Source organism: Vipera berus (assembly GCF_964194415.1).
Source record: "Vipera berus genome assembly, chromosome: 2".
NCBI classification, from domain to species: Eukaryota; Metazoa; Chordata; class Lepidosauria; order Squamata; family Viperidae; genus Vipera; species Vipera berus.
In genome coordinates, this window is record NC_138203.1 from 127025518 (window position 1) to 127050291 (window position 24774).

At 48.9% G+C, this 24774-nt stretch overlaps 2 protein-coding genes across 3 annotated transcripts in view; both read right to left on the bottom strand.

Annotated features, from left to right (window-relative positions):
* Positions 1–200: 200 nt before the first annotated feature.
* PGLS (6-phosphogluconolactonase) lies at positions 201–8625 on the bottom strand. The gene is made up of 5 exons (XM_081316577.1): positions 8276–8625; positions 5872–5979; positions 4850–4951; positions 1547–1687; positions 201–753 (listed from the first exon to the last, which is right to left on the bottom strand). Exons 1-5 carry the CDS (start codon positions 8576–8578, stop codon positions 616–618), a joined length of 792 nt encoding a protein of 263 aa, XP_081172703.1. The 5' UTR covers positions 8579–8625; the 3' UTR covers positions 201–615.
* Positions 8626–14407: 5782 nt separating this feature from the next.
* Positions 14408–24774, bottom strand: part of SLC27A1 (solute carrier family 27 member 1) — a 39148-nt gene continuing 28781 nt past the window's right edge. The window contains exons 13-14 of one of the 2 annotated variants that reach the window (XM_081319900.1): positions 23789–23935; positions 14408–18001 (exon numbers count right to left, since the gene is read on the bottom strand). In XM_081319900.1, coding sequence (XP_081176026.1) covers positions 17844–18001; positions 23789–23935 — 305 coding nt within the window. In that variant the 3' untranslated portion in view covers positions 14408–17843. The remainder of the gene's footprint in view (positions 18002–23788; positions 23936–24774) is intronic. The other variant, XM_081319899.1, reaches the window with a different exon arrangement.

The following is a 24774-nucleotide window of genomic DNA, read 5'->3' on the forward strand; positions in this document are numbered from 1 at the left end:
TTCAGATTCAGAAATAGAAGCTGTGGTCCAATCCTATGAAGTGCATGGGTGAGGCAATATGCTAATATGATGAATGTTAAATATCTACAGGTTCAACATCATAAATTTAATCTGCCATGGCAGATACATTCAAAAGATAAAATAGGCCTCATCACTCCCGTTACCTAATGATTAAAGAAAAATCACACAGAGAAGAGGAACACATTGTGCCAGCACTGAGTGACTTTAATTTACACCTTTAATTGTGCATCCATTTTACACCACATTAGACCGTTCACATGATAAAGACTGTAACCAACTCTCTTGATACCTAGTAGTTGGACCCAAGCATTTCCCATGTCACACTTTGCCCTACTTAAGCAATAATCATATTTGTTACACCGTGCTCCACAAACTTACACCTCTTAAAATGTAAAAAAAATATATATCAGGGGATGGGGGAAAGTAAAGGAAGAAAAAGAAAAGAAAAGAAAGACAGTGTTAGTTTAGTGCTGCTCCTTAGCGCTACGACCAGACGTGGAGACCGTGACCTGGAATGTTAGAGGGTGGGGCTCTACCCACACCCCGTACTTGGTAGACTTCTCCCAACCCAGAAGGCTGCAAGACATGAAGCTCCTACAATATGGAATGCTTCTCAAAGGGAATGGTCAACTCTTTTGCAGCTGGCTCATCCAGGAACCAGTAAAGCTTCCCAGTGTGTGGCTGGACAAGGGCAGCCGGCAGTGGGTTTTCCTCGTTGCCTTCCAAAATACGCTGTGGCAAGAAAGAAAAAGATCAGGCACCCATGCTTTCAAACTCTACACTTTGCATATGGTATTCAAAATACATAACATAACAGAGGCAACATATTTTAAGTTGTGAGCTGCTCAGAGTCACTTGGGAACCAGGCAATGTCTAAGGAAATAATGCATTAAAAAAGGTCACACACAAACACACTTTCTTTGCTAGGCGGCACTGGGAACAGTCATAGGTGAATTACTGCCAAAGGAAGAGCCTTACTCTTTCTTAGAAAATTCTACAATAGAAAGAAGGAGATGTGCAGCCGTCATTTAAAAGGGAAAATGTGTGAACTGGACAAAGCCACAATTCAAATTGAAGCAAACAAGTCTGATTCCGCAGTGTATTAGCTCAGCATAATTAATTACTCTCCAGCTCCACAAGCCAAGGAGGAACAAACAAAACCTTTGCAAGAAACTTTTCAGAGCAAAACTGAAAAACTGGAGTGACAATCCCTGTCCACAAGCTATACTTTTATCTTCTCTGCAGCCCCTAGAAATTTTTTACCATCAAAATTTGGGGGTATAATATGGGAATTTGATGGCATGCCATTGTTGCTGATTAAAGAGGGGGATGTCTGAGAAAATAAAGGAAAGGTGGACTAAGGTTTGAGGGGGGGGTTACAAACTTTACTCCCTTATTAAAAAAAACATTTCCAAAAGGCTGAACATTTTGCCCCACCCCTATGCTGACATCACTACCATATCGCCCACAGCACTCAATGTTGGGGAATAAAAAGGAAAAATATATTCCTTCCAAAGGACAGTACCTTTATCACTGCAGCCTTGTTGTCCCCTGTGGCAACGAACACCACACTCCTCGCTGCATTCAGCACAGGCAAAGTCAGTGTGATCCGCTCTGAGGGGGGCTTTGGAGAATCACTAATGGCAGCCACAATCTTCTCCCGCTCCTGACACAGGAAAGTAAATATATGGACCGTAGTGAAGGAACGGAAAGATAAGACCTTGGAAACAGCATGAGCCAGAGCTAGGTTTGTTTATTTATTTATTTATTTATTTATTTATTATTAAAATTTATATACCGCCCTATTCCCGTAGGACTCAGGGCGGTTTACAGGGAAAATTAAAATACATAATATACAAAATTAAAATCAATTAAAAACTATTAATTAAATCACAGTCCCTGAAGTTAAACTAAAACCCAATTGAATTAAATTAAATTAAAACCCCTCAGTCTGGGCCAAACAGCTCAAAGAACCAGGTTTTCAAGTCCCGACTAAATGAGCGAAGGTCGGGGGCAGTCCTGAGTTCCGTGGGAAGTTGGTTCCATAGGGCCGGCGCGCCCACAGAGAACGCCCTTTCCATGGGAATAACCCGCCGGCATTCCTTAACTGGCAGTACCCTGAGAAGGCCCTCCCTGTGGGAGCGCACAGGACGATGGGAAGTTGATGCCGGCAGCAGGTGTTCCCTTAGATAATCCGGACCCAAGCCATTTAGGGCTTTATAGGTCATTACCAGCACCTTGAATCTCACCCGGAGGGCAACCGGAAGCCAATGCAGCTCACGGAGAAGAGGTGTTACACAGGAGTACTTCATCTTTATTCATACAAATGAAGCACAGTATTTAATTCTCAAAGTCTTAAACAGAACAAATTATCTTACAAGTGTGCACAGTGTTCAAATTAACTAGTTCTTGGAATGTTTCATTTTCAAATGGTCCTTGACATAGAACATCTCTGTGTGCCCCAAGTCCATAAATCTTAAAGTTGTCAAGCTTGGAGACCCCTGCTGTAAGAGGATTTCCCCATGGAATACAAGTATAGATTATCAAACACGAAGGAATTAAAGTTGTTGTTTAACCAATTGATGCTTTAGCTGTTGGGGGTCAGTCTCAACTATAGCTGATGTACTAGTTAACTGCAAACTCATAATGTTGGAAGCCATTTCAATTTTACTGAGTTATGATAATATGGAACACACACACACACACACCCCTTCACATTTTCCCCCTTCTAAAAATCATACAATCACCTTTAATTGGTGATGACCTATAAAGCCCTAAATGGCTTAGGTCCGGGATATTTGAGGGAACACCTGCTGCCAGCATCAAGTTCCCTTCATCCAGTGCGCTCACACAGGGAGGGTCTTCTCAGGGTGCCGCCGGTAAAAGACTGCCGGCGGATAACACCCAGGGATAGGGCCTTCTCTGTGGGTGTGCCTGCCCTTTGGAACCAGCTGCCCGTGGAGCTTAGGACTGCCCCTGACCTTCGCTCATTCCGCTGGGACCTGAAGACCTGGCTCTTTGAGCTCTCCGGCCCAGGCTGAGAATTTTTAAGTGGGGTTTTTATTTTTTAGGGATAATTTAATCTTTTTAAATTGTTTTTAACTTTTGTATTGGTTTGTTTTAAATACCCTGTAAACCGCCCTGAGTCCTTCGGGAAAGGGCGGTATGTAAATCTAATAAAAATAAATAAAATAATTTGCCCAATCACCACTTTCTTCAAAGGTACTTACACTGAAGCTCCGATATAGGTATCTACATTTTAATCTAATTTATGTATCACTTATAGCAGGGGTGTCAAACTCAATTTCATTGAGGGCCGCATCAGCATTGCAGTTGCCCTCAGGGGGCCGGGTGGGTATGGCCAGGGTGGGTGTGGCCTACTGGGTGGGCGTGGCTAGAGTGTGTATGGCCTACTGGGTGGGCGTGGCCAGCTCTACATCGTTCGCATCAAGGGTGCCTATGGGGGCCTGGGCAGGAGTGGGACAGATCTGAGGGTCTCTGGCAGAAGGAGGGTCTCTGGGCCAGGGCCAAGGCAGTGGGGGCCGTTCCCTCACTGTTTCCAGGATGGCTTCGTGGGCCACATGAAACCACTTCGTGGGCCAGATCCGGCCCCCGGACCTTGTGTTTGACATGTCTGACTTATAGGATTGAAAATTAAGCAGTCCATTTCTAAATTGGTCAGTACCAAATATTTTCAATTTTCCATTGGAGTAGTGTCTAGTGTTGCTCAGATCAAACAAAGAAAGGGTCAGAAATTACAGGAACAGATGATGCAAGACCAAAAGGAAAGCACGGAAGATTTTTATTAAAACCCACGAGAGAAGCCAATCTATGTCTACTTCAAAATAGACTGGATATTCTACTTGTCACTAGATCGGCTCACTTGCATCTTTGAGCCATCTATGAAAGAAATGCAGGGAATCAATTATACTTACTTTCACAAAGGTTTTTTTTTACATTTTGCCATTTGTTACTTTCTTGATGGTCCCAGCTAGTAATAGGCATCAGCATGCTAGGATAGGCAACTTTTTGAGTTTGGAGGGCATGACTAGAATTTGAACATTAAGTTGTACTGTAAGAGCTCCTCAAAATGATCCTCATGGCAGGAGATCTTGCCTATTTACAAAATGGCTACTCTGAGACATGTGGCCAATGGCAAAACATCTGTTTAATAGAAATTGAGCAAAATTGAGGAAAATGTTCTCTTCTATCCTGGCCTTCTCTGGCGGTTCTCTGGCTTTCTGTCCCATTGTTCTCTGTTATGAGTAGGGAGTTTAACTAAGGACAGCAGAGGCAAAGTTGTCTCCCATATTTCCCCCAGGCAGATCAATCATACTGACAGATATCTTAATACTTCACAGTAGCCATTAGCCATTAGCTCTGGCTCTAGACTTCTTTAAAAAGCAAGACTGTCAGAATTAAGGATAACCCTTGTTCTCAATGCACATTTGTCCAATTATTTCCTGCTGCTGCCCAAGGAAAATCTATTTCAATAGACTTGTTATAACACATCACTTTTTAGAAGGATAATCTGTCATAAGTAAATTACACTAAACGTTAATCTGATTACTGTGGGCTTCCTCAGAATAGCCAGCAGAATTTTTGCTCCTTCAGTCTGCAACAGCCATGACTCCATCTAACAGGATCTTCAACCCAAGCAACAGCAGGGCGGAAAGGGCGGTATATAAATCTAAATAATAATAAATAAATAAATAAATAAAAATCACCTACAATTCCTCTCTTTGGCTCACCTGTAGTAGGGGATGAGCAGGTGTGTCCAAGACAAAAAATAAATAAAAATCACCTACAATTCCTCTCTTTGGCTCACCTGTAGTAGGGGATGATCTGGAAAAAGAGAGCAGGTGTGTCCATCTGGTCCTACTCCTAAGATCAAAAGGTCAAATACAGGCATATCTTCACCCTGGAAGGCCTGTGGAACAGAAACACACTTGAAGGTTGAAATATCACATTCACTTATCTATCTGTTCAATTTTTATACTGCCACTTGGTGTATGTTTATTAAAGTAGTTTTCAAATTAAAATATATTATGAAGAATATAAACATGGGAACAACTATCTTTCCCTCCAAACACAATCTAGAAAAATGAAAATGTCTTTGCCTGGTATTAAAAAAAGTACTAAAATATGAATCAGTTGGCATTGTTGTGTTAAGAGTTTCCATGATTTAGTCATTATGAATTTTAATGCTTTAGGACAACATGTTTTCCCACCATCAGTTTTGGCATTATTATTGTCCTGAACTTGATTTGAGATTTCAAGCATTTGGAGGAATTATCCCTATTTGCACTGGTTAACTAGTCCCAAGTAGTCTGATTGGATAAAGACAGGGCTTACCTTATTCTACCACAGCATCATATGGAAGATGCTGTAGGATTACAGTTTCTGGAACTCAGAGCTAAAGCGCTAAACACAGCATAGTTGAATTGTTGTAATAACTGCATTCATCACACTTTCATTTTAATCTACATTGATCAGCTTGCCGCTAACTCTTCAGTTTCTCCAAGGCCTTTGAAAGGACATCAGCCAGAAATTTACAATGAGCAGGCCTGTTACAGGTCTGAGCTCAAAACTGTGTCATGAACTTATATTCAAAGTTAGTGGCTCATCAACATTTTGTCAAGCATCGGGGAACTTTTATCAGTACTGAATGGCAAAACAGCAGATCAAACCAGGAGGAGCTACTGAAAGTAGGGAATTCTTGAGGGGAAAAAATCCAGTTAGGATTTAATCTCGTTTCCCACCACTGTACTTTGCCTTTAAGTTACTAGCACCCTGCAAGAAAATCTGACCATCTGTGGCAAATAAAAATACACCAACTCCCAGCCGTACCTTTTTCAGCTTTTCAGCATAATCTGCCGCTGCCTCTTCTACTGATAGCGAAGGATTGATAACAACTATTTGGTCATCAGGTATAGCAATTTTAGAAAGGAGGTATGTCTGAAACAAAGTACAAATCGTGTTACAGAATGACAAAAGTAACTGGGGTCAGGCTTGCTTATATTTTTTGCTCTGCTTTCACACAGACACAAACATAGGTTGGAATTGAGATGAGACTCTCATGGAAAGGAGAGGTTGCTGTTTAGGAGGACAAACTGAGGGGGGAGGGGAATAGAAGGCAGCTACTGCATTATCATTATACTCCCCAAGAACCATCCTAGTGAACAGAAGGACGCTTTAAGAATGGGAAAAGAATGTTGCACAGACTGAAATGGGATGAAATAGGGGATAAATTTCCATTCTATACAATCTCATAGAATCTGTTTCCTCTGGCAGAATAAAGGCAGGATCAAATCTATGAAATCAAATCTATGACGTGCACTTCTTCCTATTTTGGTTCCCTTTTTCACTACAATTGTAAGTTCCGTGCAACCTGGGTTTGATTGTTTTTTTTATCTCCTGATTGTAAGTGCCATGGTTCTTACTCGTGTAATAAAAATAAGAAAATAAACACCCCACAAATGAACCTTCCATTACTGTATTTCCACGCTAGCATATATTTCCCTTGTGCAACTGTGATCTTCCATGCAGCAGTTAAAGATATAAGACTCCTACCAAGAAAAAAAAGGTAACTTTGTCATGGTCATCTACAGGCAGTCTTTGACTTACAACTGTTCACTTAGTGACGGTTAGAAATTACAAAGGCACTAAAAAGTGACTTATGACCATTTTTCACATTTACAACCGTTACAGCCTCCCCATAGTCACATGATCAAATTTCAGATACTTGGCAACTGGCTCATATTTATGATGGTTGCAGTGTTCCAGGTGATGTGATCATCTTTTGTAACCTTCTGACAAGTAAAGTCAATGGGGAAGCCAGATTCACTTAATAATCATGTTTCTCACTTAACAACTGCAGTGATTCACTTAACTGTGGCAAGAAAGGTTGTAAAATGGGGCAAAATTCACTTAACAAATGCTTGCTTAACAAAAGAAATTTTGGGCTCAATTGTGGTCATAAATAGAGGACTACCTGTATTCCCAAACAGAGCTCAGAGAATCATCATTTACACCTGGAGTATTGAGTTTACAGAAGGACAAGAATCTGGGAGTTTCTCCTTCGGAGCCTTGGTGGAGCAGTGGGCTAATGCCTCCTTAAGTAACACCAGCTGCCTGCAATTAGTGCAGGTTCGAGTCCCACCAGGCTCAAGGTTGACTCAGCCTTCCATCCTTCTGAGGTAGGTAAAATGAGGACCCAGATTGTTGGGGGCAATTAAGCTGACTTTGTAATAATGCCGCTTGGGAGGGGTGTGAAAGCCCTAATAAGCAGGCATATACATAGAATGAAGGCTACTGCTAAGCTTGTAAGCCGCCCTGTCTCGGAGAAGGGCGGGATATAAATGGAATTTTAAAAAAATGATTTGATCCAACTGTTAGGTTACTAAAGAACAGGAATGATTTCTTATTTTTCCACAAAAGTAGACAGAATGTAAACTAACAACCATCTGCCCATAGATCAATATTTTTGACAGTCAATTGAATCCCAGCCTGACAAAAGATTCTATGCTATTTAGTTTGCAGCCTAACATTGAATATACACATTTTTAATGTAAGCATCCATACACTAAATTGCTATAGTTTAAACAGGTATTCCTGCTATGTAAATTTAGAACCCATAAGGAAACTACTGAGTTTTTAGTTGAAAAGAAGAAGTGGCCCAGGCAGACAAACGGAAGTCAGCCCACCCTAGGAAAAAATTAAGCAACAAGCTACAGACACTTGTTTTGCAATACAGATTCACAGGCAGGTTTTATACAGCTCCATGCATGGCTTTGGTTTTAGGGTATGAATCGACAGAGATTCATATTAATCTGCTCCCGCTTTTTTGTAGTGAAAAGCAGCAAATATGGTTGCTGGGGGGGGGGCGTCACAGATATGATGCTGAACAAAGGAGATTTCAGTCTGGCTCCGCAAGGCGTTTGCAGCACCAAAGGGGAAAATAAAAGAGTTTTGTTTTTTTTTGGTGGTGGTGGGTGAAGCAGTGTGGACAGGTATAGCAATCCGTGGGGACTGCAGGTGAAAAAAAAAATGGAAGATCAAAGCTTAAAGCCGCCACCAGCCCATCCCTCCTGCAGTCTCAGGTTTACCGGCATCACCCGAGAGAGTTCACGCCCAGCCTTCCTGGCCGGGAAGAAGAACCGCGGCCAAAGAAACACGCCCCGCCCCAGGGATCAGCCCCAGCACCCACCCCGGCCCTCCTTGGGGTCCCCCCTCGCCCCTCCTGGAGAGACACCTTGTAGGCACCGAAGTTGCTCTCGGGGTCGTTCAGCGGGACCCGCCGCTCGTCCACGAAGGCCAGGAGCCACCGGGCAGGGCAGGCAGCGGCCGCGGGCAGCTCCTGAGCCAAGATCCGCACTAGGCTTCCACCTGACAGGCCCAGGGAGAAGCGCCCACCCGGGCCGGACTGAGCTTCCCGCTGCGCTACTAGCTGGGCCAGCGCCGAGCCCAGCTCCTGCGGCGAAGGGAAGACCGAGATTTGGGGAGGCGGCGACGCTGCAGCGGCCGGAGCGCGCCGTGGCACCGAAGAGCCGGGCATGGCGAGGGAGGTGAAGCGGCAGCTGAGAGGTGGAACGAAAAAACCCGGCAGCGAAGCCGAGAGGGACCCATGGTGAGATGGCGAGCAAGCCCGGGCGGAAGCGGCCGCAGTCGTCAATGGCACGCGGGCGGAAACGCTCTTCTTTGAAGGCGGAGTTAAAGGGCAAAAGCGGCGGAAACATATGCAAGAAGCCACCGGAAGCCGGTGAAGCCGGCTCTCCCCCTATATTTAGTGGCAGGCGGAATTCTTACATACTGCAGAGAACAGGAAAGTAGAAGTTGCAGTGGACCCGAAGATTTTCGTATGGCTGCATTGCGAAAATGAAATAGTGGATTAAAGAGCCTTGGTGGAGCAGTGGGCTAATGCCTCCTTAAGTAACACCAGCTGCCTGCAATTAGTGCAGGTTCGCATCCCACCAGGCTCAAGGTTGACTCAGTCTTCCATCCTTCCGAGGTAGGTAAAATGAGGACCCAGATTGTTGGGGGCAATTAAGCTGACTTTGTAATAATGCCGCTTGGGGTGTGTGTGAAAGCCCTAATAAGCAGGCATATACATAGAATGAAGGCTACTGCTAAGCTTGTAAGCCGCCCTGAGTCTTCGGAGAAGGGCGGGATATAAATGGAATTAAAATAAAGTTGGGGCCATATTGGAGTTCCTTTCAGTTTTCTTTATTAGAGGTCTCTTGAGGGAAGTCTAGAATAGACACGAATGCTTACTGGGCAGAAAGACTATAGAAGATCCAGTTTGACGGAAGAGTGATATGTTTTGCAAAGGTACAGCTTACGTTACAGTCATGACTATTTTTACTTGAAAGCAAGGCTAGTTGTGTTCCAAGGAAGTTTACTTCCAAGAACCGGGGGCTATTTAGCTGCCAACCAAAAGCTTCTGAAATAGATGTGAAGTCTGACTTCAGAGCTGTGATGTTTGCTTTGGGTCAACCCTTTGTACAAGTTATATTTCTTGGAACAAAAGATTAATTTGGAGAGGGGCATCTTGCCCTTGGGATTGCAACATGGATTGGGGCTGGCAAGAAAATAGTATTATTGCCCATCCCTGTATCAATGACCTACTGTATGGCTTGAGGTAAATCCTTTACTAAAGTTATATTTTTATTTATTTATTTATTTTATTTATTTATTTGTTTTTATAAACCGCCCTTCTCCCGAGGGGCTCGGGGCGGTGTACAGAATAAGGTAGGCATACAGAATGAACAATAGTGAAAACAAACAATAGTAAAATACAAGCTGGGACCCCAGATTAGAGCTATCAGGCCAGGCCAGACTGCTGGAACAGATAAGTTTTTAATTCGCGCCGGAAGGTGCGGAGGTCGGGGGCCATCCGGATTTCGGTTGGTAAGCTGTTCCAGAGGGCTGGCGCACCCACTGAGAATGCCCTCCCCCTGGGGGCCACCAGCCGACATTCCTTGAGCGGTGGCACCCTGAGGAGGCACCCTGAGGAGGCCCCCACAGGACGGTGGGGTGCTGACATTGGCAGAAGGTGCTCCCGTAGGTAGTCCGGACCCATGCCATGTAGGGCTTTGTAAGTCATTGTTAGCACCTTGAACTTCACACGGAAGGCAACTGGAAGCCAGTGCAGTGCACGGAGGAGAGGTGTGATATGGGAGTATCGGGAGGCTCCCAAGAGTGTCCGTGCCACTGCACTTTGCACCAGTTGAAGCTTCCGAGTGGATCTCAAGGGCAGCCCCAAGTAGAGAGCGTTACAGTAGTCTAGGCGAGAGGTCACAAGAGCATGGGTGACTGTACGTAAGGCATCCAGGTCCAGATAAGGCCGTAATTGGCGAACTAGTCGAACCCGGGAGAAGGCCCCCTTGGTCACAGCTCCTATGTGATCTTCCAGGGAGAGCTGCGAGTCAAGGAGGACACCCAGGTTGCGGGCCCTATCAACAGGGGGTAGTAACTTGTCCCCGATGTTAAGGGATGGGATGTTCTGAGTATCCTTGCTTGCCGGTACGTACAGCCATTCAGTCTTGTCCGGGTTCAGTTGAAGCCTGTTCCTCCCCATCCATTCCCGGACCGCTTTCAGGCAGCGAGACATCACGTCGAGGGCATCACTGATGTTGTTTGGAGTTGAGATGAAAAGCTGGGTGTCATCAGCATACTGATGGTACCCTACTCCAAAGCTGCGAATGATCTCGCCCAGCGGTTTCATGTAGATGTTGAACAGGAGAGGCGAGAGGACCGACCCCTGAGGGACTCCGCAAGCGAGAGGCCTCGGGGTCGACCTCTGTCCCCCTGCCAACACCGACTGCGAGCGACCCTGGAGAAAGGAGGAGAACCAACGCAGAACCGTGCCTCCCACTCCCAGTCCCCTGAGGCGTCGCAGCAAGATACCATGGTCGATGGTATCGAAAGCCGCCGAGAGGTCTAATAAGACTAGGACAGAGGAATGGCCCCTGTCCCGGGCTCTCCAGAGATCATTTATCAGAGCGACCAATGCCGTCTCCGTGCTGTAGCCCGGCCTGAAGCCCGATTGGTACGGGTCTAGATAAACCGCTTCATCCAGGATCTGAGGGAGTTGGTGCGCCACCACGCTCTCAACAACCTTCGCAAGGAAGCGAAGATTGGAGACTGGACGAAAGTTATTCAATGAGGATGGGTCCAAGGTGGGCTTCTTGAGGAGAGGCCTCACCACCGCCTCCTTCAAGGCGGTGGGGAAGTGACCCTCCCTCAGAGAAGCGGAGATGACCGCCAGGAACCAGCCTCGTGTCCCCTCTCGAGCTGCATATGCCAGCCAGGAAGGGCACGGGTCCAGTAAGCATGTGGAGGAGCTCAACCTCCTCATAATCCTGTCCACTTCCTTAGGAGTCACAGGATCAAATTCCTCCCAGATGACGTCGACAAGACTGTCCATGCCTTGTTCTTCCAACTCAGCCCAGTTGGAGTCCAGGCCGTTTCGGATCCGAGCAATTTTATCCAGCAGATACTGACCGAATTCCTCGGCTCGACCCTGCAAGGGTTCCTCCCTCACCTCTTGGTTCAGTAGGGAGCGAGTCACCCTGAACAAGGCAGCCGGGCGATTATCTGCGGACGCGATGAGGGTGGAAAAGTAGTTGGATTTTGCCACCCTTATCGCAGCGAGATAAGACCTGGTGAGGATTCTTAATCGCAATCGGTCGGATTCGGATCGACTGGATCTCCAACGGCTCTCTAGGCCCCGTCTCCGACGCTTCATTTCCCGGAGCTCCGCGGTGAACCATGGGGCTCGCTGGGATCTGCACCGGGTCAGAGGCCGCAAGGGTACAACTCGGTCCAGAGCTTCCGTGGCTGCCTTCTCCCAGGCTTCCACTAAGGCATCCGCCGAGCTGTGAGCAGGGAGTGCATGTGCGTCCCCAAGCGCTGCCTGGAACCTATCAGGGTCCATTAGGCGCCTAGGGCGGTACCATCTGGTTGGCACCGCGCACCCACGGCGGGGGGTGGCAAAGGGGAAGTCTAGCCGCACGAGGTGATGATCGGTCCATGACAGGGGCATAATAGTCGTGGCACCCCCACCGATATCATCGCGCCACCGTCCAGATAAGAACACCAAGTCTGGGGTGTGGCCTCTCTCATGAGTCGGTCCAGAAATTATTTGCGACAGGTCCATGGCCGCCATGGAAGCCATGAACTCCCGAGCCAGATCGGACGATCCTCCCAAGGACGGTAGGTTAAAGTCGCCCAAGACCATGAGTCTTGGGAATTCAACCACCAACCCTGAGAGGACATCGAGTAGCTCGGGCAGGGCTGCCGCTGCACGATTAGGTGGTAGGTATGCCAGCAGCAGGCCCAACTGCGCCCCCGGGCCGTATCTCAGTAGGAGAGACTCACACCCGACCATCTGAGGGACGGTGATCTCTCGCGGGCTAAGGGATTCCCTGATGATAACTGCCACTCCCCCGCCCCTCCCATGGGCCCGAGGCTGGTGCAGCACCTGGAAACCTGGCGGGCAGAGGTCAACCAGAGGGACACCACCCTCTTGGCCCAGCCAGGTTTCCGTGATGCAAGCCAGGTCCGCGTGCTCGCTCTCCACTAGGTCACGAACAAGGTGTGCCTTGTTAGCTACGGACCTGGCATTCAGGTAGACCAGCCTTAGCATGGGAGGCTGCACACCTTCGCTCCCGGGACCTCCGGGGAAGTACAGAGGGTCGGAGCGTCTCACCGCTTGTACAGAGCGGAGATGACACTCCCGGTGACGATACGGCCCTCTGTTTGTGCACCTTCTGCCGTTCCCCACCATCCTGGGAATAGGATGTTCGTCAGTACGCCATCGGTTATTGTCGGCGACTGGTCCTCGTTTCTCACCATGGCGAATGGTCGTAAGCCTGGCCTGCGTTATGGCACCCGGAAGGTCTGCCTTCCCCGAGCAGCCATACTCTTTTCCCGCCCCCCTCCCTAACCCGACAAAAAACTTAACAAGAAACTTAACCAGGGGCCTCTTGTTGGTCTTGTGATGGAGGCCCCTGACCCTGCCTGGCCATCTCTCAGAGGCCCAATGGTCAGGCCCGTCATCGAGGTATGATGAGTTGAAGGCAGGACGAACCCAGGAGAGGGGGGAACTCCTGAGGGCGAGTAGATCTATGCAAGAATATTGAAGCCGCATAGGGAGCATTGGGGAGCATTGGGAAGGCGGTCCCCTGGGTGGAGCATTAGAAGGAGGGTGTAGTCGGGTAGGTGGGTATCTGGACCGTCACCCAGCCACTGCCACTTGGTTGGGTGAACCCCAGAAGCAGTCCACTCCCCATCCTCTCACGATGGATTGTGATTCTGCTTCTGGGGGTGGTCCAGGACCCACTCTGGGTGAAGCATACCCCATAGAGCTCTCACCTCTATGGGGCTGCAGGTGTAGGACAGGCCACTCTGCCACCGTGGCTTGCACCCAGGCCCATCATGTCCTGTGGGGCGAGGGAGGGCAGGGGGGTTCGGAGCTGGAGGAGGCCAGATGTTGATGGCCTCGGTGGTCTAGCCGCCGTCATCTCCAACGGTCAGCTGCATCCTGGCGTCTTTAGGGGTGTTGATCGGCACGGAGATCGCCACGCCGCATCTAGTGGTGCTGCCGTCGGGGGGTTTTCGGTGAGATTGGGTGACCGGGGCCTGGAGAAGTTCAGCGCCGCTATCAAGGCTCCTCGGTGGTGGTCGATCGGGTCCGCATAGCCGGTCTGCGGCACCTCCTTGATCCCAGGGAGATGCCGCCGTTGTTCAGGAGCAGGCCAGGAGGTCGAAGCAGGGCAACGACCCCGGCCCCGCTCAGGGCGGTTGCTGCGGCTGTCTCTTCCGCCGCCTAGCTGATCCATTTGATCCGCGGGGTCTTTCCTGATCATCCCTGGCGTCGCTGTTGGCCAGGGAGGCATAATAGGGAGCCGAGGGTGGAGGCACCGGCCCCACTCTGGATGGCTGCAGCAGTTGCAGCGGCTCGGGGGCGGGTTAGAGGCGCCCCATCGCCACTGCCCCCGCCGGTCTTCGGGCCCGTGGGGAGATGACAGGTTAGGGCCCCGCGGGGTACTCGCCGTCGCCGCTGCCGACGATGCTGCCGCCTCCGCTACCCAGCTGGTCCGCAGCGCCTCCGTTGGTCGCTTGGGGATGCCGCCGGAGGAGTCGAACAGGTGCGGGGGTTGGGGCAGGGCAGAGATGTTGCCGCCGTCGCCCGGGAGCCGGTCAGGGGGCCGGGGCAGAGCAGAGCCTCCGGCCCCCCCTGGATGGCTGTGATGGTTGTCGTGGACCAGGGGCGGGCTTGGAGAGGCCCTGCCGCCACCGATACCGTCGCTGCCGGCTCCCTGAATAGGCGAACAGCTGATCCGCGGAGAAGTCGCAGTCGCCAGGGAGCTGATCAGGAGCCGATCAGGGGGCCGGGGCAGAGCAGAGCCTCCGGCCCCTCCTGGATGCCTGCCAAGGGCCAGGGGGCGGGCCTGGGGAAGCCCTGCCGCCACTGCCATCGTGGCTGCCGGCTCCCCGAATAGGCGACCGAGCTGGAGCTTGGGGGTCGTCGCCATCGCCGCTGAAGGCGCCTCCGCCGCACAGCTGATCCGCGGAGACGCCGCTGCAGCCCGGGAGCCGATCAGGAGCCGATCAGGGGGCCGGGGCAGAGCAGAGTCTCCGGCCCCTCCTGGATGCCTGAAGGCGCCTCCGCCGCACAGCTGATCCGCGGAGACGCCGCTGCCGCCCGGGAGCCGATCAGGAGCAGATCTGGGGGCCGGGGCAGAGCAGAGCCTCCGGCCCCTCCTGGATGCCTGAAGGCGCCTCCGCCGCACAGCTGATCCGCGGAGACGCCGCTGCCGCCCGGGAGCCGATCAGGAGCAGATCTGAGGGCCGGGGCAGAGCAGAGCCTCCGGCCCCTCCTGGATGCCTGAAGGCGCCTCCGCCGCACAGCTGATCCGCGGAGACGCCGCTGCCGCCCGGGAGCCGATCAGGAGCAGATCTGAGGGCCGGGGCAGAGCAGAGCCTCCGGCCCCTCCTGGATGCCTGAAGGCGCCTCCGCCGCACAGCTGATCCGCGGAGACGCCGCCCCTGCCCGGCAGCATGAACAGAGGTAGAGGCAGGGCAGAGGCGCTGGCCCCCGTTTATAACGGTTGCCAACGGCCCAGGTGGCGAGGCGGAGATGTCCCGGCACCCCTGCAGCTGTTTCGGGAGGCAGCGGGCGGCACCATTGCCCAGCTCATCTGCCCGAATTTCTGGCCCCACCCCAGGGGTCCGCTGACATCCCTGGGGGGCTCCTGGGGGGACGCCTTACCGTTGGGGGCTACGGAGCTCTCCCCAGCGCGTCCGCCATCTTTGGAGCCGGGGGAAAAAAAAAAAAAAAAAAAACTATGCAAACTAGGGAGACATAAGAGCTAAAGTCTGGGATATTTGCAGGACCGTCTGCTGCCAGGAACGACTGCCCATCGCCCAGTGCGCTCACACAGGGAGGGCCTTCTCAGGGTGCCGTAGGCCAATGTTGACTGGTGACCCCCAGGGGGAGGGCCTTCTTTGTGGGGGCACCTGCCCTTTGGAATCGACTCCCCTTGGAGCTCCGGATGGCCCCGGCTCTCCGTTCCTTTCATCGCGACCTTAAAACATGGCTTTTTCAACAGGCCGACCTGGACTGATGGAAGGGAGGTTTTCTTAATTTTGTTTTATTCTGTTTTAATTGGACTATTTATGGGATAATTTGATTTAATACCTTTTAATGTTTGTATTTTGTGTTTTATCGTTGTTAGCCGCCCTGAGTCCTTTGGGAGATAGGGCGGCATACAAATCCCATAAATAATAAAATAAAATAAAAATAATAAAATAAAATTAAAATAAAATAAAATAAAATAAAATAATAAATAAAATAAAATAATAAAATAATAAAATAATAAAATAAAATATAATAAAATAATAAACAAACTGAGTGGTGACTTTTTTTTGCTTGGTTAGTACTGTTTGGCCAGGTTAATAAAACTGACATAACAAACAGCAGACATTTGGACATGAAATGACACACACATTGAACATTTTCATTAACAGAATAGATATGCACATGACACAGAAATAAGTTCTTTTAAAGTTCTTTATTCTTATAAGGTTTTTCTCAAATCAGTGTTATGTTTTGGCAATAGTGACTCCAATAACAAAATGTAACATTGCTTCAAAAAATTCAGTTAGACAATGCATGATTCATAAAACCAGGAGCAAAATTAGTTTTTGTTTGCTTTTTTAAACATTTTTTTTTCTCCAGATCAGATCAGTTAGCTGTAGGTATGTTTATTTATGCAACGACTAATACATCTTATGTTCATAACAAAATTGTTAACTTGTTTTAACTTGTTCTGAAGAGAAGTTGGAAAAGGCACATTCTGGGTCTTATAATTAAAAAAGGGAAACAGATGACTCCCATGGCTTCTAAACTGTTATTTATCAATTGCCTGGCTAGTACAATACTTGGTGTGCAGTACTCAGAAATATAAAATAACATTGTTCTGTACATGTCTTTGTAAAATACTCTTAGATGAAATTCTATTTCTGCCAAAGAGAAAAATATCAAGGAAAATTAATTTGATCTTAAGTGATTCAGGGTACCTGAAACATTTTCACCATCATATATCAGGCCAGTAGTATATACATTGGTAACAGAATATTTCCATATCACTGTATCCCAAGAATTACAGCTTCTTTGAACAGGCAGTCAGTCAGTCAAAATTCAAGCAGTCCATTTGTATCGTCTTTATATAAACTCTTAGTGCCATCTACCCAAATGGCACTAATGAAGCAAAGTTATGAATGTCCAAATCAGATATTGCTGGAAGATCGGTGTGGGAAATGTGTTGCAAATGGTCTTTGTTGAGCTGACACGCTTCCTATGTTGGTCACAAGAAATTAGTAAGTCCAAAGACTGAACAGCATCAGACATCCGCTTCTTTCAGGGTTTAATGGAACTGTTTTTTCAAGATTCTGGAGCAGTCAAATAATTATTTGAAATATCCCATTCCTCCAAACTAACATTTGTTTTAAATAAGATGATTTAAAATAGATTAAAAGAATATACATCAATTATTTTCCCACAAGGTATAGTATGTAACAGCCAATTGATATGCTGTAGGTAAGTGGAATTTGAAGTACCACAATATCCTCCTGCTAAAAGAGCACTCGGAGAACATCTCAAGAAGAGTTTCCGAACCAACTTATTTTCAATATACTTATATATCATTTTTTTTAAAAAATAATACTGTTATTTCATCCGATTAGTCCTGTTTCTGGTTTTTCTATTCAACATCAAGTTTCTACACATAAACTGTTGCAATTGGACAGTCAGTTCCTTAAAGCTACAAATAAAAGTTACAATGAAACAATGGGAGGAACTGTATGTTTGGAACCTGGAAAGTCTAAAAGCAACTGAAGGCTTTATCCCAAACAATTATTCTCCGCTTTAACACAATGAAATACAGCCAACTAACACAGAAGAAAATAATTTGATCAGTTTTGCTACAACAGTCATCCCTGGTACATTGAGGACATTTAATAATGTGGATCAGAAATCATTCCCATTTTCATATGGAATTCCCTATAGCAATAGTTATAAGGAAGAAAAAGGCCTTTCTAAAAACTGAACAATACAAAAAGAGTTCTGGAAATGGTTAATGTGCTTTCTTTTAAAAAAAAAGGGGGGGGGGAAACCATCTTGCTCTCACACCATAGTGGGGTTTTTCCCTGTTGCATATTAAAACCTTGTTTTGCTTATTTATTCAAGTCTATTTCTCTACCAAAACAAGACCTTTCGACATCACGATCTTTTGTGAGTCATCTCACCAATTAAATCAAAGAGAAATTTTTCCAGTTTGGATCCTCTCAAAAATGCACTCATCTATTGGTAGGTACTTTCCAAGTTTCACATCCAAAAAGTATAACCGATCTGACACCTGGTGTGGATTGTAGCCTTCTCTTTGTAAACGGGTCTTCTGAATCTTGAAAGTGCCTAGTGGAAAAAAAGAAGAAGATAGAAATAGATTATTGACAATTACATGCAAAAGAGGCAAGGCAAGGGGGGGTGTCCTAGGACAACTCACCACAGCCAACTTGCTGCGGGACAATTCAATGCCATATTAATTGTTTCATTCAGTTGCTTTTACATGTGTCCACTCTTTCACTGAAATTATTGTAACTTTTGTATTTCTGGATTGAATTTCTTTTTATTATGATTATTATTGGCCATGGTTCCACCACTGAAATTAACTTTTGTACTTATTGAATTGTCCCATGGCAAGGTGGCCGTAGAGACTTGGCTGTGGCGAGTTGTCCCATTCTGAAGCAAGGAGTAGCACTTAGTACAAAGACAATGATCAGACTGAAGACATTTTATTTGAAAAACAAGACTATAGGAATAGCACTTAAGACTTATGTACCACCCATAATGCTTTACAGCACTATCTGAGCTGTTCACAATGTCCGCATATTGCCCCCAACAATCTGGGCCCTCATTTTGCCATCTTTGGAAAGCTGAGTCAACCTTGAGCCTCGTCAGAATCAAACGCCAGGCTCTGGGCAGAGTCAGCCTGCAATACTGCATTCTAACCGCTGAGCCACCGGGGTTCGTTATCAAAACATATTGCTGTGAATTCCAATCACAACTCAAAACTGAGCAAAATTTCAGAGGAAGAGTACTTCTGTGAGATAAGAATGACTACCTCCTGACACCCTGTCAACAAAAGTGCGTATAGTCGAGGCTACGGTCTTCCCAGTTGCAATGTATGGCAGTGAAAGTTGGACCATAAGAAAGGCTGAGCGCCAAAGAATTGAAGCCTTTGAACGATGGTGCTGGAGAAGACTCCTGCGAGTTCCTTGGACTGCAAGGCGATCAAACCGGTCAGTCCTAGAGGAGATCAACCCTGACTGCTCTTTAGAAGGCCAGATCCTGAAGCTGAAACTCAAATACTTTGGCCACTTAATGAGAAGGAAGGACTCACTGGAGAAGAGCCTAATGCTGGGAAAGATTGAGGGCAAGAGAAGAAGGGGACGACAGAGAATGAGGTGGCTGGATGGAGTCACTGAAGCAGTAGGCGTGAGCCTAGATGGACTCCAGAAGATGGTAGAGGACAGGAAGGCCTGGAGGAACGTTGTCCATAGGGTGGCGATGGGTCGGAAACGACTTCGCAACTAACAACAACAACAACCTCCTGACAAAGATTTTTCTCCTGCTAAGAAGAGGGATTAAAAAAGAAGGGTTGGGAAAAGGAAATGAACACCTGCAATGCAAAATGCGGTATTTGGCCACTACAGTACAGCTGGAAAGGACTGGTTTGGACTATGGAACAGGCACATAGCCATCCTTACAAAGAAGCTGGGGTGTATTTGGTTGGAGAACTCCATCTCCTACATACAAATGTTTCATGTTTTTAATGTTTATCTAAAAAATTAAAATAATGTCTGTTTATACAGTTACTTTAGATCAGTTACTTTAGCAAAGAAAGGGAATGCCTTGTTTAGACTGCACAACTGGAGGATAACTTAAATCTCACTGGTGGACCTCCTCCAAGAGATTCCCAATAAAAGAATTATGAAATACTGCCGTCAGACAGTGAAATTCCTCTCATACCCTTGTTTGTCTTAGCTGAAGAGTTTTTTGCCCTCTTCCCTTCATCCCAGCTCTCAAAAAATCGGAAGTGCTTGGAATCTTCTCGTCCAAAGCCCAGAACAACAAACCTAATGCCAATTCACAAGAGGTGACTATGTAATGGCGTGATCTTTCATGTGGACAAGCCCTTACAATTCCTATTAAAAAACATTTAAACCAAATGTCTGAGTTTATTAAGAAATGGAGGGAGTACAGGAAAGTGACATTCACGTACACAAAGAATAGCCAAACCTGCTCTTGAATATCAGGGCATGTTTCATATTCACTGCAGATCACATAATCTGGACGTTCTATCTGAATATTGTTAGGCAGGCCCTCCTTTCCCCCCCTCTCACATGTCTAGAGTACCACCCTCAGTTTAAAAGAATATGGAAGATAATTAAAAGACAACCTTTTTGTGGAGTCTAGTGCTTTGTCCAATCAAGGAAAATACTCCATCTCTGATATCACCAGACTATCTAGTAAAGTAGGAAGTTATCTACTTTTGAACACCCGTTTCTGACTTCCTTCAGGGTTTATTTCAAAGACAGGTACAGAGCAAAACAATTAACAATGTTTAGAAGTAAAAGAGAAAGATTGGACATAAAACACATGCTAAAAGATAGCTACAGTGGTGATAATAGAATAATAATAGATACCCCCCCTCTCCCTCCTCTCATCTTGCTCCCTCCCCTCCCATCTTTTAATTATACCGTATATACTTGAGTATAAGCCGACTCGAGTATAAGCCGAGACCCCCAATTTCACCCCCCAAAACTGGAAAAAGTTATTGACTCGAGTATAAGCCGATCCGCCGTTCTGCAAGCCTGAATACACAGGAATACCCTGTGTGGCCGCGGCTCGTCGGCAGGTCTCCGTTCCTCCTGCCGACCTTTGGGGAGGTTTGGGCGCCTCCCCAAACCTCCCCAAACCTCGGCAGGTCTCCGTTCCTCCTGCCGACCTTTGGGGAGGTTTGGGCGCCTCCCCAAACCTCCCCAAACCTCGGCAGGTCTCCGTTCCTCCTGCCGACCTTTGGGGAGGTTTGGGCGCCTCCCCAAACCTCCCCAAACCTCGGCAAGTCTCCGTTCCTCCTGCCGACCTTTGGGGAGGTTTGGGCGCCTCCCCAAACCTCGGCAGGTCTCCGTTCCTCCGCGCAGACCTGCCGACCTTTGGGGAGGTTTGGGCGCCTCCCCAAACGTCCCCAAACCTCGGCAGGTCTCCGTTCCTGTTTGGGGAGGTTTGGGCGCCTCCCCAAACCTCCCCAAACCTCGGCAGGTCTCCGTTCCTCCGCGCAGACCTGCCGACCTTTGGGGAGGTTTGGGCGCCTCCCCAAACGTCCCCAAACCTCGGCAGGTCTCCGTTCCTGTTTGGGGAGGTTTGGGCGCCTCCCCAAACCTCCCCAAACCTCGGCAGGTCTCCGTTCCTCCGCGCAGACCTGCCGACCTTTGGGGAGGTTTGGGCGCCTCCCCAAACCTCCCCAAACCTCGGCAGGTCTCCGTTCCTGTTTGGGGAGGTTTGGGCGCCTCCCCAAACCTCCCCAAACCTCGGCAGGTCTCCGTTCCTCCGCGCAGACCTGCCGACGTTTGGGGAGGTTTGGGGAGGCGCCCAAACCTCCCCAAAGGTCGGCAGGAAGAACGGAGACCTGCCGAGGTTTGGGGACGTTTGGGGAGGCGCCCAAACCTCCCCAAAGGTCGGCAGGTCTGCGCGGAGGAACGGAGACCTGCCGAGGTTTGGGGAGGTTTGGGGAGGCGCCCAAACCTCCCCAAACAGGAACGGAGACCTGCCGAGGTTTGGGGACGTTTGGGGAGGCGCCCAAACCTCCCCAAAGGTCGGCAGGTCTGCGCGGAGGAACGGAGACCTGCCGAGGTTTGGGGAGGTTTGGGGAGGCGCCCAAACCTCCCCAAACAGGAACGGAGACCTGCCGAGGTTTGGGGAGGTTTGGGGAGGCGCCCAAACCTCCCCAAAGGTCGGCAGGTCTGCGCGGAGGAACGGAGACCTGCCGAGGTTTGGGGACGTTTGGGGAGGCGCCCAAACCTCCCCAAACAGGAACGGAGACCTGCCGAGGTTTGGGGACGTTTGGGGAGGCGCCCAAACCTCCCCAAAGGTCGGCAGGTCTGCGCGGAGGAACGGAGACCTGCCGAGGTTTGGGGAGGTTTGGGGAGGCGCCCAAACCTCCCCAAACAGGAACGGAGACCTGCCGAGGTTTGGGGACGTTTGGGGAGGCGCCCAAACCTCCCCAAAGGTCGGCAGGTCTGCGCGGAGGAACGGAGACCTGCCGAGGTTTGGGGAGGTTTGGGGAGGCACCCAAACCTCCCCAAACAGGAACGGAGACCTGCCGAGGTTTGGGGACGTTTGGGGAGGCGCCCAAACCTCCCCAAAGGTCGGCAGGTCTGCGCGGAGGAACGGAGACCTGCCGAGGTTTGGGGAGGCGCCCAAACCTCCCCAAACAGGAACGGAGACCTGCCGAGGTTTGGGGAGGCGCCCAAACCTCCCCAAAGGTCGGCAGGTCTGCGCGGAGGAACGGAGACCTGCCGAGGTTTGGGGAGGTTTGGGGAGGCGCCCAAACCTCCCCAAACAGGAACGGAGACCTGCCGAGGTTTGGGGACGTTTGGGGAGGCGCCCAAACCTCCCCAAAGGTCGGCAGGTCTGCGCGGAGGAACGGAGACCTGCCGAGGTTTGGGGAGGTTTGGGGAGGCGCCCAAACCTCCCCAAACAGGAACGGAGACCTGCCGAGGTTTGGGGACGTTTGGGGAGGCGCCCAAACCTCCCCAAAGGTCGGCAGGTCTGCGCGGAGGAACGGAGACCTGCCGAGGTTTGGGGAGGCGCCCAAACCTCCCCAAACAGGAACGGAGACCTGCCGAGGTTTGGGGAGGCGCCCAAACCTCCCCAAAGGTCGGCAGGTCTGCGCGGAGGAACGGAGACCTGCCGAGGTTTGGGGAGGTTTGGGGAGGCGCCCAAACCTCCCCAAACAGGAACGGAGACCTGCCGAGGTTTGGGGACGTTTGGGGAGGCGCCCAAACCTCCCCAAAGGTCGGCAGGTCTGCGCGGAGGAACGGAGACCTGCCGAGGTTTGGGGAGGTTTGGGGAGGCGCCCAAACCTCCCCAAACAGGAACGGAGACCTGCCGAGGTTTGGGGAGGCGCCCAAACCTCCCCAAAGGTCGGCAGGAGGAACGGAGACCTGCCGAGGTTTGGGGAGGCGCCCAAACCTCCCCAAAGGTCGGCAGGAGGAACGGAGACCTGGGGAGGTTTGGGGAGGCGCCCAAACCTCCCCAAAGGTCGGCAGGAGGAACGGAGACCTGCCGAGGTTTGGGGAGGCGCCCAAACCTCCCCAAAGGTCGGCAGGAGGAACGGAGACCTGCCGAGGTTTGGGGAGGCGCCCAAACCTCCCCAAAGGTCGGCAGGAGGAACGGAGACCTGCCGAGGTTTGGGGAGGCGCCCAAACCTCCCCAAAGGTCGGCAGGAGGAACGGAGACCTGCCGAGGTTTGGGGAGGTTTGGGGAGGCGCCCAAACCTCCCCAAAGGTCGGCAGGAGGAACGGAGACCTGCCGACGTTTGGGGAGGTTTGGGGAGGCGCCCAAACCTCCCCAAACGTCGGCAGGTCTGCGCGGAGGAACGGAGACCTGCCGAGGTTTGGGGAGGCGCCCAAACCTCCCCAAACGTCGGCAAGTCTCCGTTCCTCCGCGCCCTGCCTGCCTGCTTCTTTCCGCTGCGGAAAGAAGCAGGCAGGCAAGGCGCGGAGTTTGGGGAGGTGCGCGCGCACCTCCCCAAACCTCCCCAAACTTCGGCAGGTCTCGGACGGCGGTGGCTTGGGAGAGGTGCGGGCGATCCCGGAAGCACCAAAGCCTCGGCCGCGCACAAGTCCTCGGTAAGTTTTTTTTGTTGACTGGAGTATAAGCCGAAGTGGAATTTTTCAGCCCAAAAAGTGGGCTGAAAAATTCGGCTTATACTCAAGTATATACGGTAATTTTGTATTCTTATTATGATTTTATCATTTTTAATATTGTAAACCACCCAGAATCACTTTGTGGCGACATGGACAACAAATAAATTTAATAAAAATAAATACTATGTATTATCTTTTTAGTATCTATTATATATCCCACCTTGGTCCTTTAATTTAAGCTTAAGGCACCTTTTTCAATTTGTATTACCTGTGGTGTCAACCTGTGGCAGAAATCGGAGGAAGATAGGCCGTGCATAAGGAGGTAATGCTTTCTGTATCTCCAAATATAGAATGTTAGGATTCAGTTTTGCTTTTGGGTCAGCAATAGCTGCCATTCCAGCTTTGCCTTCCACTCCTAAAATTTAAAAAAGGAAATAAGCAAAATTATATCAAATTTTTATTATGGACACAAAGCAAGCATAAAGCAAAATTATAAAGACTACCCACTCTAATATGTACATTTTCACAAAGAAGCCATTGGCAGCCAACTAATTCACAGCTGGAGATCCAATCCAGATGTGCACACCAGCTCCACAGCTAAAGAGCCTAGCTGCAGAGAATAAGCACCGGAGGGACTTTGCTTTTCTCCTTTTCTAAATATCTTCCATTTTGTCAGTGGATCTGTGACTGCAACAGGAAGACTTATCTGGCTAACACCAGCCAGCTATTGCAGCAACCATATATCAAATGATTTTAATAGGCTGCAAATATTAATTGCAACTTGTTTCTTCACCCTCTTTTTCCTGCCTCGTTTCCCTTTTGTATTCTCTTAAGTTCTTAGTTGGTAAACCACCACAAAAGATTTTGGGTCTTCCATTTGTGCATGGCACCTGTTCCCCATTGGCACAGTGCACTAATATTTAATTTATACGATAAGACTCAATGGCTAGAAAGTGGGATAAATGTATAATAACTCAGCCAATTACATCAAATAATTCACCTAAGCTGTTTCCTGTCATACATTCTCCATGTGGAAGGTTGAAGCAACTTTGCAAAACAAAACAAATCCCCTATGTTGCTTTTTGCTCTAAGACCAAAATTAATAACTATTGGTTTAAACGTGAGCTAACACAGAAGAGGCATCTGAAGGAGCAATAGATCCTGGTGACACAGCAAAACACCTTGCCATTAAACAGAAGAAGAGGATCAACTTCTCATTCTACTAATGGTAATTTTTGCCTGTTTTACATCTGT